The sequence below is a fragment of the Sus scrofa genome, chromosome 8, assembly GCF_054392235.1.
Source record: "Sus scrofa isolate SSC_HxYL_T2T_F1_AM1 chromosome 8, Sscrofa_HxYL_maternal_Yorkshire_Landrace_v2.0, whole genome shotgun sequence".
Classification (NCBI taxonomy): Eukaryota; Metazoa; Chordata; class Mammalia; order Artiodactyla; family Suidae; genus Sus; species Sus scrofa.
The window spans coordinates 61,021,071-61,037,815 of record NC_139390.1 but is presented as its reverse complement, the minus strand read 5'-3'; the positions used below and the strand labels follow the sequence as shown (position 1 = coordinate 61,037,815).

Here is a 16,745-nt window from a genome sequence, read left to right as displayed (position 1 = left end):
TATTTTCAGTTTAGTTTTAATCCAGTTTTAATCTATGAGGTAGTTTAGGATCATTTCCCCAAATTTAATAGTAACAGACAAGGAAAGATTAAAGCTATTCCACTGAGGAGTTCCCGTCGTGGCGCAGTGGTTAACGAATCCGACTAGGAACCATGAGGTTGCAGGTTCGATCCCTGCCCTTGCTCAGTGGGTCAACGATCCGGCGTTGCCGTGAGCTGTGGTGTAGGTTGCAGACGCGGCTCGGATCCCGTGTTGCTGTGGCCCTGGCGTAGGCCGGTGGCTACAGCTCCGATTCAACCCCTAGCCTGGGAACCTCCATATGCCGCAGGAGCGGCCCAAGAAATAGTAACAATAACAACAACAACAATAAAAAAAAAAAAAAAAAAGACAAAAAGCTATTCCACTGAGCCAATAGGAAAATCAAGAATCCCCGCCCCAAGCTATTTCTGGATTATCCATGTGAAGAATCTGCAAACTCCCTCTGGTGCTCTCCCTTTAGGCACATGGAATATTTTCACCAACACAAAGAGCAGTGCTGATTGTGATCTTGCAAGCACAGCACAATTCTCAATTATCCTCCAGCTTGAGCTTTCAACAAAGACCATGGGACTTTGTTCTGAACCCCTTTGAGGACATCACTGCTTTCTTTTCTGTCTTCATTGGAAGTGTGATGTTTGGGCAAGGAAGGGGGCACTGGGAAAGCTCTCCCGCAGCTCATAGGCTCCATCGCAGGGGATAGTCATCATTTTACTGAAAAGTACAACGCAATTCCAGAAGAGCCACCAAATTCCTAGTCTAAGCTGGTATAAAATTGTATGCTAAACAAAATACATTTTTCTCCCCAAATAATATGCTACTAAAAATTATTCATGACATTTGTGTGAAAATTAAGACGAAAATGCAATACACTGTACATTTCTAGTGCAGAAAGTTGTGTTCCTGAGTCCTGGTCCTAAGGATGGCAAATCCAAATGATAAGTGAAATGAATATGTTGCTTATTTGAATAGACTGAGCAGCTGATGGAAGTGGTACTTGATTGTTGGAGGAGAAAATGCTACATCAGAATTCTAAGAACTTTAGAATATGCGCTGATATACATATATTTAAAGTCAGGCTAAAAAGAATTTACTAGCTTTGGTTGACTCCTCCAGGGATGGGGGAGGGGAGGACTTAGGCTGTAAATTCCAGACATGGAATGAGGTTGATAATGAGGTTCCTGCACAGTATGGTACATCTCACTGCAAAACTTTAGTACCCAGTAGACTACAATGAGACATCTGCGTAAAAGGAAGAAAGTTAATACCTCAGCCAATAAGCCAGTAACTCTTATGCTGTGTGGATGTGCAGTTTTTACTGTGTTGCTCAGGCTGTAGGATTATTTTCTATGTTCACATCATGCATTTATATACACTTGATTTACTCAAGGGCATTTTCTTTAACATAAGCTATTTTAAGTGTAAACTTTATTTTTTATTTTTTTCAATTTTCTTACTCAATGAATTTTATTACATTTATAGTTGTACAATGATCATCACACCAAATTTTATAGCATTTCCATCCCAAACCCTCAGTGCATCCCCCCCAACCCCCAAACTGTCTCATTTGGAAACCACAAGTTTTTCAAAGTCTGTGAGTCAGTATCTGTTCTGCAAAGAAGTTTATTGTGTCCTTTTTTAAGATTCTACATGTAAGTGATAGCATTTGATGTTGGTGTCTCATTGTCTGACTTCACTTAGCATGGTAATTTCTAGATCCATCCATGTTGCTGCAAGTGCTGGTATTTCTTTCCTTTTAATGGCTGAATAATATTCCACTGTGTACATGTACCATATCTTCTTTATCTACTCCTCTGTTGATGGACATTTAGGTTTTTTTCATGTCTTGGCTATTGTATATAGTGCTGCAAGAACACTGGAGTGCATGTATCTTTTTGAGTCATGGTTTTCTCTGGATAGATGCCCAGGAGTGGGATTGGATTGCTGAATCAAATAGTAATTCTATTTTTAGTTTTCTGAGGAATCTCCATACTGTTTTCTACAGTGGCTGCACCAATCTACATTCCCACCAACAGTGTAAATAGGGTTCCTTTTTCTCCACACCCTCTCCAGCACTTATTGTTTGTAGACTTTTTGATGATGGCCATTCTGGCTGCTGTAAGGTGGTACCTCACAGTATTTTGATTTGCATGGATGTGCACTTTTTACTGTGTTGCTCGAGCATTTTTCGGGTATTATTTTCTATGTTCACACCACGCATTTATATCCACTTGACTTAATCATGGGCATATTCCTTAACATAAGCTATTTTAAGTGTAAACTTCACATATCTTTGTATGTATCCTATTAGAATAAACTCAGGCAGACATTCATCCAATTTGAATAATTATGCATGAATAAGGCTACAGCACTATCCAATTAGGCATGTAGGTCAGTTCTATTCATGAAAGCTTTTTATGCAAAAATATAAAAATAGGAGTTCCCGTCGTGGCGCAGTGGTTAACGAATCCGACTAGGAACCATGAGGTTGCGGGTTCGGTCCCTGCCCTTGTTTAGTGGGTTAACGATCCGGCGTTGCTGTGAGCTGTGGTGTAGGTTGCGGACGCGGCTCGGATCCCACGTTGGCATAGGCCAGCGGCTACAGCTCCGATTCGACCCCTAGCCTGGGAATCTCCATATGCCGCGGGAGCGGCCCAAGAAATAGCAAAAAGACAAAAGAATATCTATCTATCTATCTATATCTATATCTATATCTATATCTATATATATAAATATTTTATTTTCAGATGCTTTCACTTCTAAGGCACTCCTTCGAAAGGGATGTCAAGAAAGTATTAAATAAAAGAGGTTTCCAACTTTCTGTTAGGCTATGATTTGAGGGGGAGATGACTATTGATAATTACCTAACAGAAATCTTTGTGGTAATAAGTGAAAGAAAAAACTAATTCCAATAAACTCATTTTTCCCTGAATCCCACTGGTAGGAAATTACAAATTGTTGTTATTTTCAAAGGCTCTTCTGCCTTGACTGAAATGTGACAAGCAGTTGCTGAGCACCTCCTATTGCTTATTGTGTGGTCTAGTTAATTTGTCTGCAGCAAAAACAAAGCCACAGATGACCTTAACTCTTCCTCTGTGTATGTTTCAAACTGTTTGTATATTCTTGGTTAGTTTGTTTTGGGAGCAGCTTGGAGGGGTCTCCAACTTGTGAGCAGTTTGTTGGTTTTATCAAGCTCTTGGAAAGCAAAGCACTCCCAGGTCTGCTGCAAGTACTACTTCTCTGAAGACTCATCTTTGAGGAGTAGTGCTTTGCTCATTCAGTGAGGACTTTTGGGTACAGAAATGGAACAGAGAGTTTCAAGCAATTCTGAAGACACTGGACTTTGTGGTCCTTAGGAACTGAACCTGTCACCTGGTTTTCATTCTTCATGACTGAGGTTTTCTTAAAACACAAATGGCAGGAAAGCTCTCCTATGCTTTGGGTAGGAGACGAATTTGCTTCTGCAGAATTTGTGACTGAGGAAAGCAGACAGGGCCAGGTTCAAGAACACATATGTTACCACAAGCCACCACGTCAAGCTGTGGAATCCAAAGCTGACAGCCCTGGAAATGTAGATCACAAGCTCTGCTAAGTAGTTAGGGGAGGAAACATATTCAAACCAGTCTCCAAAAGGGATACAGTCAATGACCACTCCTGAAGCGGAAAAAGAAAATACCCTGAAAGTTGAAGTTGCTAAAAGAAAGTTTTATTATTTCACTCCCCAAATAATTTATAAAAACTCATTTAGAAAAGGGTGTCACAGACCTGTGCAAAGCACCACGCCATCACACCCCCAGTCAGTCTACTCCATATTAAAAAGTCACACGCTTGGGTGACACTAACAACTGTAAAGAGCACAAAGAAAGCCTGTTTCTCCAACAGTCCTTCAAGCTAGTAATTAAGAGCTCAGACTTCAGTCAGACCTCACAAGTTCAAATCCTAGCTCGATCATGTATAGGCTGTGTAACTTTAGGTAAGTTGCTTAATTAACCTGTGCCTCAGGTTACTTATCTGTCAAATGAGAATAAGAGTGTACCTACCTCAAGCCAGTACTGTGAGGCGACATATAAAGCACCCAGGGCAGGGCAGGCACAAAATAAGCACTCGATGAATGCTGAACAGTACTATTCCACCTTTAATATCTCAGAAAGCCTAATAAAAACCTGTGATAAGGCAACACACGCTACCTAAAAAGATTTTTTTTGCTTTGGCTGGAATGTTACTAACTCAGAACAGTACACTAGTGCTCACATCCTGGTTAAATACACAGATGCAAGGTAGCCCCAGAGGTGGGCAGGGAACAGTCAGAGAATTCAGGGCTAGAGTGGTTTTTCCACACAATGCTCTCATCTCATAGATGGGAAGATCAAGACCCAGAGAATCTCACCAAAAATGAGTATCTGATAGATTCATCAGCTAGTTAGGGCAGGAAAGAACAGAGTAAAGGAAGAGAGGAGTTCCCGTCGTGGCGCAGTGGTTAACGAATCCGACCAGGAACCATGAGGTTGCGGGTTCGGTCCCTGCCCTTGCTCAGTGGGTTAACGATCCGACGTTGCTGTGAGCTGTGGTGTAGATTGCAGACGTGGCTCGGATCCCGAGTTGCTGTGGCTCTGGCGTAGGCCAGTGGCTACAGCTCCGATTCGACCCCTAGCCTGGGAACCTCCATATGCCGTGGGAGCAGCCCAAAGAAACAGCAAAAAGACAAAAAAAAAAAAACAAAAAACAAAAAACAAAAAAAAAACAGAGTAAAGGAAGAGGCATAACTAATTTCTAGGGCTAAGACTTGCATGAAGCCATTCCAAGGGCCATCTCACCTGCTTTATTTTTCCTGAGCTTCCCCAGAATGACGTGGCACTTGTATTGATGGGCAGATGACCAGATGAGCATCATCTGCTGAGGATATGGAACCACTGAGCTTGCATCAAGAGGTCCCGCCCCATCACAGAGACTACACAGTTATTAGCCAATGCTGCAAAATTTCAGAGGCTCAGAGAATCACACAAACATAGTCAGTAGAACAGCATTATCTACCTATTTTGTTCCTCATGACTAGAAAATCATCCTGATGTAATTTCCCAAGTCCAGAGGGGATAACACCGAGTGGTGGGGGAAGGAGGTGTGCTCCTCAGCCCAGGGCAGCCCCCAGGTACCAAGGAGAATTCCACACCAACCTTCTCTCTCTCCTTCTTCAAGTGCCTCAGACACAGAGGTCAGCTCTGTCTCTCACTCTTGAGATGCACTCTTACATGGTGAGACTATTTTGCATTTTTATTTCTAGGCTTGGTCTTTTTTCTTGCAGTCTGCTGTCAGAAAAACGCTTTCTAAAGGATCTCACTCTGAGCCACAGCTAGGGAAATCTTGAATGCTGACTTGACTGGCTCTGGCCAATGAAGAAAGTCACTGGAAGTAAAGGCTAAGGGTGGTGTCTCAAAAAGAAAAGAAATGTAAATGGCAAGATAAAAACCAAAATGGTACCCCTTTCTGATTCAAGAGAACCTAGTCAGAGAGATTTTGTTCCAGGGGTAGAAACACTCAAAGCATCATCTTCCTCCTTCTCCAGCTACCAGGAAGATGGGAGACTGCAGGTCTTCTAAGGACTGGCACCAGCAAAGCAAATTAAGGACTTCCTGATGCTCAGCAGGAAGCACTCAGGCTAGTTAGGGACTTGACTGAAGAAATCAAACTGCCCACTGGCAACAGGCAAGAGCCTTAGGCGCTGGAGCCAAGAGGGAGTCCCTACAAAGTTGATTCAGGTGAGATAACCAAGGATCAAGCTCTTCCAAATGGTACCTGGAGAAGGGTAATGGATGCGAACATCCACCTCTGTTAATTTCTTTTAAAAACTTACTCTTTGTAAATAATCTACCATTGTCTCTTTGTTTACTAGGTTTAGCCATTTAACTGAAAAGTTATATTTTCATAAGTTAAAGTAAACAGAATATGAAAAAACATTCTTTTTCTTTTTAGTGCTGCACCCACTGCACATGGAGGTTCCCAGGCTAGGGGTTGCCGACCTACGCCACAGCCATAGCAACACCAGATCCTGCCACGTCTGTGACCTACACTACACCTACACTACAGCTCACGTCAAGGCCAGATCCTTAACCCACTGAGCGAGGCCAGGGATTGAACCTGCAACCTCATGGTTCCTAATCAGACTTGTTTCTGCTGCGCCATGATGGGAACTCCTGCAGGATTAATGTTGAAGCAAGAGCCTGGGAGTTCACATCGCTGCCAATTCACCTACTCTAAAGGCAGAGAAATTATGTCTGAAGGAGAAAAGATTTGTAAGGTTAAGCTGGAATTATAACAGAAAAGAAGTGACAGGCAGGCTTCTATTTACTGAGGGTCTAATCTGTGTAGTATTTAATTATCTGCTTATTCATTAGTTGCTTATGGAGCATCTTGCTGGACGTGGTGTGGATAAATCAGGGAAGATCTCAGCCCTTATGAACTCACATCCTCACAGCAAGAGATGCAACAAGTGAGAAAAAATCAATAAGCAAAAGATAATTTAGGCATAGGTGGCCTCTGAAGAACAAAAGCCAGGACAATGTAATGGGGCATCACAGAGTCCAGACTGGGGAGGCCCCTCTAGGCTTTGAAGACAAGGAAACCTGAAGACCTAGGCAGATTACAGCTGCTTTCTTTCCACTTTCACAAGAACCCTCTGGACGTCCCTAATTCCAGGTGAAGGCTCTGAGGCACAGGGAAGCTAAAATAGTCCAGAATTCAGACTCAGACCCATGGGACTTCCAGGCCCGTCACTCATCAGACCCTGTAGCTGGCTGATGCCCAGGTGTACTCTCTCAATGAAGCCCTGAGCCAGCCCTCCCTAGACCATCCCCGATGACAGCAGGTGAGGGACAGGTGGGTGAAGCACAGTTTTCAGAACCCTTCAGAAAGGAGTGTTCAAAAGCCATTTTGCACCTTTCCCTGACTGCTTCTGCAGAGGGAGGCAGAAACCTGGGTCAGCCAGTAGAGGGAGCTCCAGGAGGATGTGTTGTGCTGACAGACCAGGTGCTGCTCAGTGTCCTGGAAAGTTCCTTTGGGTGAAAACCTAGGACTGTCCTCCAGGAATGACAGCTCATACTGTGACAATGACAAGACTGCACAAGGAAGCCAGAGCCAAAAGCTCAGGGAGGAAAAACTGACTTAAGTTTAGAGAAATTAGATGGAGATAGTGGCTGAGTGGCTGTAGCCAATAAATAACCCAGGAATTGAGAAAGATCATCAATAAGCTGTACTCGAAAATTTTTGCTAGAGCCAGGGAAGCCTTGGATTGTCCTGCAGCAAGAGAGAGGATGATTGAGGCCCCTGACTGCAAAACCAGACCTGAGGAGGAAGCTCACTGACGAACATGGGAAATACCCAGCCCCTGGTCTCACTTCAAGAGGAGGGACTGGGCAGCTCTAGGACACAGGGAGAAAACAGTTGTGAATGAACTGCCCTGTGGTGTCTGGGCTGATGGACACCAAGGGCGCAGAAAAAGTTACCCTCAGCTCTAAAAACTCTTTTCACTCTCCCAAAAGAACTTGAATTCTTTAGGATAAGCATGCACAGTTTTTACAAAAAAGAGGTCGTGTATGTTTCATATCCAATCCTCCTCCCCCCAACCCCAAACTCACATTTCATTTCCCTGCATAAATAAAGGTCGTGATTTTGCCTGCCTTTCCTGGCTGGTGAGACCTGAGAGGGGGAAGACAATTCTGATTTACCTGGGTGCTCACTGGTCCTCTCCCCCAGGCTCCCTCACTTGAAGAAAAGTTTTGTTAGACCGGGTATAATCACAAAACTAAATGGCTCCCTCCCTCCTCTTCAAATCACAACTACTCACCAGGAGCTCAGGCCACCCCTTCCTCCTCTGCAGCTCCAGGACTTCAAGCTGTAGTAACCCCCGCCCCTGTGCTGCCACCTGGCTGGCAGACCTGCTCTCCTGTCTTTGGGTGTGTGTCCCCTGCTTCCATCTGACTCTTTCCTCCACAGGAACCCACCTACCTCCCTACCATCAAGGGACACCTCACAGTCATTTCTTCACCCTTAAAACAGGCCTCCTGAAGACTCTGCACGTACTTCTTTCCTGAAAGCATTCTGCTCATGTTGCGTCTCCCAGGTTTTGGCAGCTGTGGTTAATGTGATGTCGACTTTTCAAAGCTACAATCAGAGCCCCAGCTCCTCAAATACCAAGTGCACTGGGCACGTCTCATACTTTCAAACTTCCAGAACTCTTTGTGCAGCGCTTAGCCGGTGTCCCTCCAACCCCAGCAACTGCGCACCGTTCCAGCAGCCCATTGGTACTTCGCTCAGCACAGTTAGGCTGATGAAGACGTGGTAGACAAGCCCAAAACAATCCTGCACAACGTGAACCGTCACCCTGGAAAGGCACGGACATAGAAGCACTCGAGCCGTCTCCGTGGCTGTGCAGCCACGGAAACACTGGCCCTGAGAGGGCAGACAGCACCAGGCCACCCCCTCCAATTCAGAACCGAGTGCGCTCAGCTAGTCCCTCCAGGACTAATTCAGAGTTCTGCTTCCAGAGTATTAGACAAGACTAGAGCGGGGAAGCTGCCTGAGATACCAGTCTAACACCGCCTTTTGAGGGGAGTGAAGAATTGGGCCGAGGGAAGTCAAGCAACTTGCCTCAAGGTCACACAGCGAGCAGGTGGCAGAGCTGAGAGCAGGTCTCCTGGCTCTACTTCATGCTGTGAAAGCCTTTCGGGCCGCGTGGCATCACTGTGAGGAGTCAGGTCCCTGCACTGACAGCCAGATGAAGGCTCAGGAGGAGTCCCTGGATCCCCTCTGAGCAAGCCTCCTGATGGGATGCCTGAGGGTGGGGGACAAGAGACAGACAAGCAGGGAGCAGACAGAAAGGGGGTGGGAACAGAGACAGTGAAAACCAGGCATTTCTTTCCATATTAAAAAATTATACTTTGGGGGGACTGTGAGCCTTGAGATCTATCCTCTGCTTTTCATGTTGGAAGTTCCCATCATGGCTCAGGGGAAAGGAATCTGACTAGTATACAAGCAGATGCAGGTTCAATCCCTGGCCTCACACAGTGGATTAAGGATCCAGGATTGCTGTGGCTGTGGTGTAGGCTGGCAGCTCCAGCTCTGATTCGACCCTTGGCCTGGAAACTTCCATATGCTCTGGGTGCGGCCCTAAAAAGCAAAAAAGAAATAAAAAATAAAAATAAAAAAAGAAAGTTATCACAAACACACATCATAAAAATACAATGAGGATACATCCTAGTGAATTTTTACAAACTAAACCAGTCCATCCCACCAGTATAGCCCGGGACTCAGATCGAGAACCAGGGCACAGCCAGCACCTCCCTGTGTTCCCTCCCAGGCCCTGTCCCTTCCCCCACCTCCCAAGGGCGAGCCCTATGGAGACTTCCATCCTGTAGATTATCTTTGCCTGCTTTTCTGTTTTAAATATAGTAAAGCCTAGTTCTAACTCCTCAGGAATAGGTTAAAACAAACAACCAAATAAAACTCCTCCCAACCACCCTCCAAATACCAGAACCTGGGCCAGCCCACAGTAAACAAATGAAGAGGTGAATGAAGTGGGATCACCTAGGTAGCTCCCCTCCCAGGTAGGATGTGTAGAGATTTTTTTCCCTCAGACTGCCCCCCCCCCCTTTTTTTTTTTGGTCTTTTTACAGCCGCACTGCAGCATAAGGAAATTGCCAGGCTAGGGGTCAAATATGAGCTGCAGGTGCTGGCCTACCCCACAGCCAAAGCAACTCAGGATCTAACTCAAGTCCGAAACCTACACCACAGCTCACGGCAACACCCTTAACCCACTCAGCGAGGCCAGGGAGGGAACCCAGATGCTGATGGATCCTAGTCGGGTTCATAACCACTGAGCCACATCGGGAGCCTCCTGACTGCCATCTTTTGCAACAAATTCCTCTGGTTATAGAGCAAAGACTGTTCCTAGGGAGCCAGCGGTTTGGCTGCTGGAACCAAGCACAGAGATCGCACCCAGACAGTTTGTCTCTAATTTTCCCCTCTCCCCAGGCCTGAATTTAATTGGGTCCATTTTATGATTTTTCACCATCAATGCCTTACTTTTTTAAGTTGTTCTCTGCACACTTTACATGAGGCACAGTGAAGCAAATTTAAAGCCTATCTTGTAATCACCTGGTCAACAACTGTTTACAGCCAATTTTATTATATAATCAAAGCCATATGGCATAAGAAATATTTTTCACCTGTGACCCAAAAGTAATTTTCTGTCAAATTGCTGGAGTCCAGAGACATGGTTCTGGTTGGAACTACATATAAGATAAATGCTTCAAGGCAAACCTGAGGGATCCTAAACACTTTCCCCTGAAGTGTAAAAACGTCTGTGTAAGTTTATCAACAGTACTAAAAATATCAGAGGGAGGACAGCCAGTCCTGCACACAGCACAGTGCTTGCCGGGAGCCAGAGATGGGGGTGACTCTCGGCTCTGCCATGATTTCAGTGAGGACTTGGGCCTCCCCTTGGCCATCTGGCTGAGATCTGCTCCACCCTCCATTCCCAGACCCCTGAGGAGGAGCCTGGGAGCTGCTATGAAATACCAAGAAGAGTTCCCCGGGGGTGGAAAGGCCGGAACAGGATGCAACAACTGGAATTTGCCGAGGGAGTTGATACCTGGGAGTTGCACAGCCCTAAGACTTCTCAGCAAACTGTGAAGCTAGTTTGGAAAAGGCACTCCCAGGAACAGGGATTGAGTAAGGCTCCAAAGCAGGAAGCCGTTCCACAGCACTGGGCTGATGCAGAAGGAAGAAAAACACCTGTAGAGGGGAAGCCAGTAGGAACAACCACAGCAGATCCACTTGAAGCCATTATGCAGGAAGACTGTCTTTAGTTTCCCTGTTCCCTTTCCCCAAGTATAGTTTTGCTTTTTTTTGGCTTTTCTAGGTCTGCTCCCGAGGCATATGGAGGTTCCCAGGCTAGGGGTCTAATTGGAGCTGTAGCTGCTGGCCCATGCCAGAGCCACAGTGACTCAGGATCTGAGTTGCATCTGCAACCTACACCACAGCTCACAGCAATGCCGAATCCTTAACCCACTGAGCAAGGCCAGGGATTGAACCTGCAACCTCATGGGTCCTAGTTGGATTCATTAACCACTGAGCCATGATGGGAACTCCAAATTATTGTTTTTTTGTCTTAGTTTTGCTTTTTAATATAAGAACCTGAATCCTACAGATGTTTAGATTTTTAAAATTTCCTTTCAAATGATGGGACTGATTAACCTGTAGGAAAAAGACACTTCCTGAGGTTAAACTTAGATGGAAGGACAATTAGCTATCTTTCTTATCTCAAGGATTGAGCTCAAACTCAAAAGGGTCCCAGGGTCTAGTGGAGGAAGCCCAGACTGTGGAAACACAAGCCAGATCTGTGGAAGATTTCTTCTTCTTCTTCTTCTTTTTTTTTTTTTTTTTTTTTTTTGGTCTTTTTGCCTTTTCTAGGGCCACACCCGCAGCATATGGAGGTTCGCAGGCTAGGGGTCTAATCAGAGCTGTAGCTGCCAGCCTATGCCAGAGCCACAGCAACACAGAATCCGAGCCGTGTCTGTGACCTACACCACAGGTCACGGCAATGCTGGATCCTTAACCCACTGAGCAAGGGCAGGGATCGCACCCTCGACCTCATTGTTCCTAGGCGGATTTGTTAACCACTGAGCCACGACGGGAACTCCCTTGTGGAAGATTTCTAAATCTCGAGTAACACTGCCATGATAGCCATACAACTGTTACACAAGATTTGCACAATCACAGGCTCTCAAGACTGCAAGAAACCTTAAAGGTCTTCTGATTCATTGTTTTCCTAAATTGTGTTGACCTAAATTCCTTTTATAATGACATGACAAACATGAAATCATAAAACTAGCTACCAATTCCTGATGGGCAGAGCACCTATTTTGCAATCAGCACAGTAATGAATAAATAAAATCACAAAGCTAATAAAAATTGATATTAGCAATTAATAGTGTTCATTTAACACAAAAGGTGACATTGGTTTGCTGCAAGAAATCATCTGATATAACACAAGGGCATAACATAGGTTCTTTTGAAGTCTCTCTTTGTACTTTCAACTCAAAATCATTCAGACTCTGCAGGGGCCTGGAGGTCATTGGACCTTGTCACATCTATGTTAAGCCCTCCTGCTTGTCCCATGAATCTGTGATGTGGCGAGATGGTCTGGATCACACGCAGACTCAGGGACTCCTTCTGGTGCATCTAGAATACTCTTGCCAGAACTCACAGATCCAGACCATGGCCACAACCCAGTCTGCCAAGCACTGATCTGGGCTGCTCACTCCACAGCAACCCACTCAATTCTCCCCACTGCTGGTACAAGTTCTACCCCAGGATCTGCCCTCTCTGAGATACCCTGTCACTCCTGATAAGCATCTTCTCCAGGCTACAGAGCTTAGTTTACTCCAAAGTTCATGCAAGAAGTGTCAGTTCTATCCATTTGTCTCCATCCCCAGGACCCTGGCCTTTGGTTGCCTCCCAGGGCCTTCCTTAAGACACACTTCCAGAACTGAGCCAACAGAGCAGAGCAGAATGTCAGCAGCACCTCGCTTGGCAGGCGCCTCGGAAAGAGTATGGGGGCAGGGGGTGAGACCTCTGAGGGGCAACTGTTTTTTTAGTATTAATGTCCATCTTTTATTTGTATTAAAGCGTAGTTGATGGTCTGTCATGGTCCGTCATGGTCTGTCCCAGGAGACTGGACATCATTCTCTGTGCTGTACACAAGACCTCATTGATTATCCATTCTCAAAAGAATAGTTTGCATCTACTAACCCCAACCTCCCAGTCCATCCCACACCCTCCCCCCGCCCCTCCCCCTTAGCAACCACAATGTGTTCTCCATGTCTGTGAGCCTGTTTCTGTTCTGTAGATGGTTTCATTTGCGCTGTATTTTAGGTTCCACACATTAGTAATAACATGTGGTATTTGTCTCTTTCTGACTTATTTCACTTACTGTAAGAATCTCTGAGGGGCAACTTTTGAGCCACTTTACCTACTTCATTCCAAAAAACACTGTATCAAGCACTTGGAACCTGCAAGGTGATATTCTTACAGCTGGGGACTCAGCAGGGAGTGAACTGTGACCAGGTACCTGCCCTGGTGAAGTGTGCCTTTCAGCAGACAGCAAATGCACCTTTAGACATTCAGCCCAATACTGGGTGACGGGACGGGGTGGTGGGGGGTGCTGTTCTGGGTAGATGGTCAGGGATGGCCTTGTGGAAGTGACTCTTGGCTAGAATGAGTAACGCTTGTGCATTTCTATGGAAAGACTTTTCTAGGCAGAGGAAAGGACAACCATAAAGGCCACCTGTGTGGAGAGGACTAGGCCATGTAAGAACACTGGGTTTTTCGTGTGATGGAGAGCTATCTGAACAGAGTGGCTTGAAGTAATCATTTATGTTTTAAAAATTCCTCCTGATTGATGGAAAAGTTCTGGATGTGGATGGTGTTGATGGCTGCAGAGCAATGTGAATACACTTAAAGCCACTGAACTGTATCTACTCAAAAAGGGTTAAAGTGGTAATCATGATGTATATTTTATTACAATCAAAAAATAGAGAGCATTGCTCATTCATTTCACTCTTTCTTTATGTGGAAAAAAAACCAAAAAACAAAAAACCCACCTCTCTGGTAACTAGGTAAAAGTCTAGTTGTGAGAAGACCAGTTAAGATTATCTCATCTTCCCAACAATCCTGTTGAGTTGATGTGGTTATCCTCATGTGGCAGATGAGAAAACTAAGCTCAGAAGGTCATGTGGTAAGTGGCAGTGCTTGGCTCCAGACCCTGCCCTGGTGACTCTGAAGCTAAAATCACACCACTGTGCTTCTATGCGTGCAAGAACCTGCTTGAACTTGCCTGAACCTGCTTTTCTGACCCTACAAACGTGCACCAATTCATACCAAACCTTAAGTCACCCAGATCACTCAGGTGTGCCTGATATAAGCTGCGCAGCCACACCTTGCGGGGCCCTACTGGTGCCATGGGGCACTGATTCACAGGCAGGTTGTTTCCCTTATTCCTCCATCTTGCACTTTCTTCTCTTGCTTTGCTTGCCTGATTGCCCTTGATAGGAAACTTGTTCTACTCTTTATTCGAGGGTCTCTCTCTCTTTTCATGGCCACACCTGTGACAAATGGAAGATCCCAGGCCAGGGACTGCAGGGACTCCTGCAATCATGGCAACACCAGATCCTCTAACCCACTGCCCCCAGCCTGAGATTGAACCGTCACCTCCACAGAGTCCCAAGCCGCTGCTGTTGGATTCTTAACCCGCTGCACCACAGGAGGAACTCCATTATATCTCATTAAAACAAAAAACTCAGCTCGGCTCTTGCCTCAAAAGCAGATCTAAAAATTCCTTCCTTTTCTCACATGCTCTCCCTCTCCTTCCTACCTTGGCACTTTGCTTAACGGAGGCAAGATGTTGGGTGCAGGGCTTCAGTGATCCTCAGGGTAAAACTGGGCTGGGCATTGAGCAAGCACTCCTCTGACTTAACATTTTGGTGTTTATTAAAAGCCAGGAACTGCTCTAGGCTCTGGGGATGTAGCAAACTCAACAGACAACAATTCCTGCCTTCATGGAGCTTAGACTCACAGTCGCACACACAACTAAATTTTATAGCATGTCAGTAGGTGGTAACTGCTACTGAGAAAACTTAAGCTGGTCAGAAAAGAAGGCAGTATTATACTTTTAAGCAGGGTGGATAGGGCATGCCTCACTGAGAAGATAATACCTGAGCAGATTTACAGGAAGTGAGGGCATAAACCACCCGGCTATTTTGGGGAAGAGCTTTCCAGGTAGAGGGAACAGGCAGTGCAAAGCCCCTGAGGTAGAAGAAAACCTGGACTGGAGCTACATGGGGGGCAAACTATAGAAGACAGTCAGTGAGGTGGGGGGACAAGACTGGAGAGGGCCTAGGGCTCTTCCTGTGAGCTGGAAGCCACTGGATGGTTCTGTGTCAAGAGATGTTATCTGACTTAATACGTATGTGCTGACTGCCAGAATTGATTCCAGGACCAGTTACGGGAATTATGGGGTTAACTAAAGAAGGGAACTAATGGTTACTAAGCTCTGACTGGGTGCCTGGCCCTGTGCTATGGGCTTTGATGTCATCACCACCTTTTTGCTATTATGGCAACACTCTAGCACACACCACTACCTCCTACCTGGACCACTGACAGCATCTTATCTAGTGTTCATGCAACAGTTAGTCATCCCTTCAAACATACATCATGTAACGCCATGCCCCCTCCCCATCCTAAAGCTGCTTCTCATACGCTCAGACTCAAATCTAATCTCCACTGTGCTCATAAGGGCGGCCTCCTGGAATTGAACCCATCTCCCATTCCGCCCATTACTGACCAACCTTTCCAAAGCTGTCACCACCACCCCTGTCTTGCTCATGATCAAGTAACCAGGTTGAATTACCTCTGGAGCAGTTACTACCATTTGAAATTATTGTGCTTGTTCTACAAGATTTGTTTACATATTTACTGTCTGTTTACAAAAACAAAGGCTCCAAGGAACAGAGAATAGCTCCTGGCACATAGAAGCACTCCATAAACACTGGTTAAATAAATAAATGAATGAAAGAGAAGGCATTTCATCCAAAGTCACTCTCAGAGAAATCAGCCAAGTTAACCACCAAACCACTTAAACCTAAAACATCTTTTTTTTCTTTGATTCATTCAAAGCACTGATTATCATGTCAGGCATTGGACCAGAGATATGACAACAGACAAGACAAATGTAACTATATGGAAAGTTTATAGTCCAGAGCAGCAGTTGTTAATATTTTTCTCCCATGGCCTCCTTTGGCAATAATGTGAAGGCAACCGACCCCTTGCCAGGCATGAAAATGCCTCAGGATTGCAAAGGAAACCAACTATATAGAAATAGAAGTAACATAACTAAGAAACATTTGTGATATAGTAATATATGTGCTTCTTAATGTTTTAAATGACAAGATCTAGTTGAGAATAACAATACAGTATTCTTACTGGGAAGAAAATAATGTTTGGAGGTTTTTAAAATATTTTTAATGTGATATTGAAAAAACTTGTCACAAAATTGCAGGTACTGCTAATTCTGTGGTTTGTTGATCACATTCATCATTCAGGAGATGCTGAATTTCACCTAGAGGTTAGTGAAAAAAAGATGTACTTTTTTCCCAATCAATTTGCCCTGAATTCTATCCACAGTTTCCCGACTGCTGGTTAGGACCCCTGAACCCCAGTAGGGAAACTTTGGATGGTTCTGTCTCTAAAGCTCAACTCAACTGCAAAGTTTCCATAACATTTTGAAATACTTGAAACAGAAGTACCTCTATATATACACTATGCAAGTAAAGTGCATTGTAACTCATGTTCGGGGTTATAGATTTATTCAGATTTTCTGGGAAATCGAAACTCTAGGAACCAAAAAGAAAACAAGAAAAGCAACTATCACCTTAATTTAAAAAAAAAGAAACATACCAGACAGGGCTAATGAAACCACACTCCACAAACTAAAGGTTTAATTCTTGTCTCTTTAGAAAAAAAATCCCAAACAAAATCACCTAAACTTCTAGATGAAGAAATGTAATTGACAGCTGCCTATTTCTAAATATAAAAATTATAGGCTTATGCTCATTTTTAATAGTACTATTAAATTTTGAACAAGGAAAAAAATGTAAATG

At 44.7% G+C, this 16,745-nt stretch overlaps 1 protein-coding gene across 1 annotated transcript in view; it reads right to left on the bottom strand.

Moving 5' to 3' along the window:
- Positions 1-3,439: 3,439 nt before the first annotated feature.
- Positions 3,440-16,745, bottom strand: part of LOC100523077 (polyprenal reductase) — a 51,524-nt gene continuing 38,218 nt past the window's right edge. Inside the window, 7 exon segments of the mRNA XM_084971122.1 lie at positions 3,440-3,690; positions 4,851-4,931; positions 4,934-4,984; positions 8,313-8,414; positions 8,417-8,452; positions 8,455-8,508; positions 10,679-10,821. Coding sequence (XP_084827248.1) covers positions 3,440-3,690; positions 4,851-4,931; positions 4,934-4,984; positions 8,313-8,414; positions 8,417-8,452; positions 8,455-8,508; positions 10,679-10,821 — 718 coding nt within the window.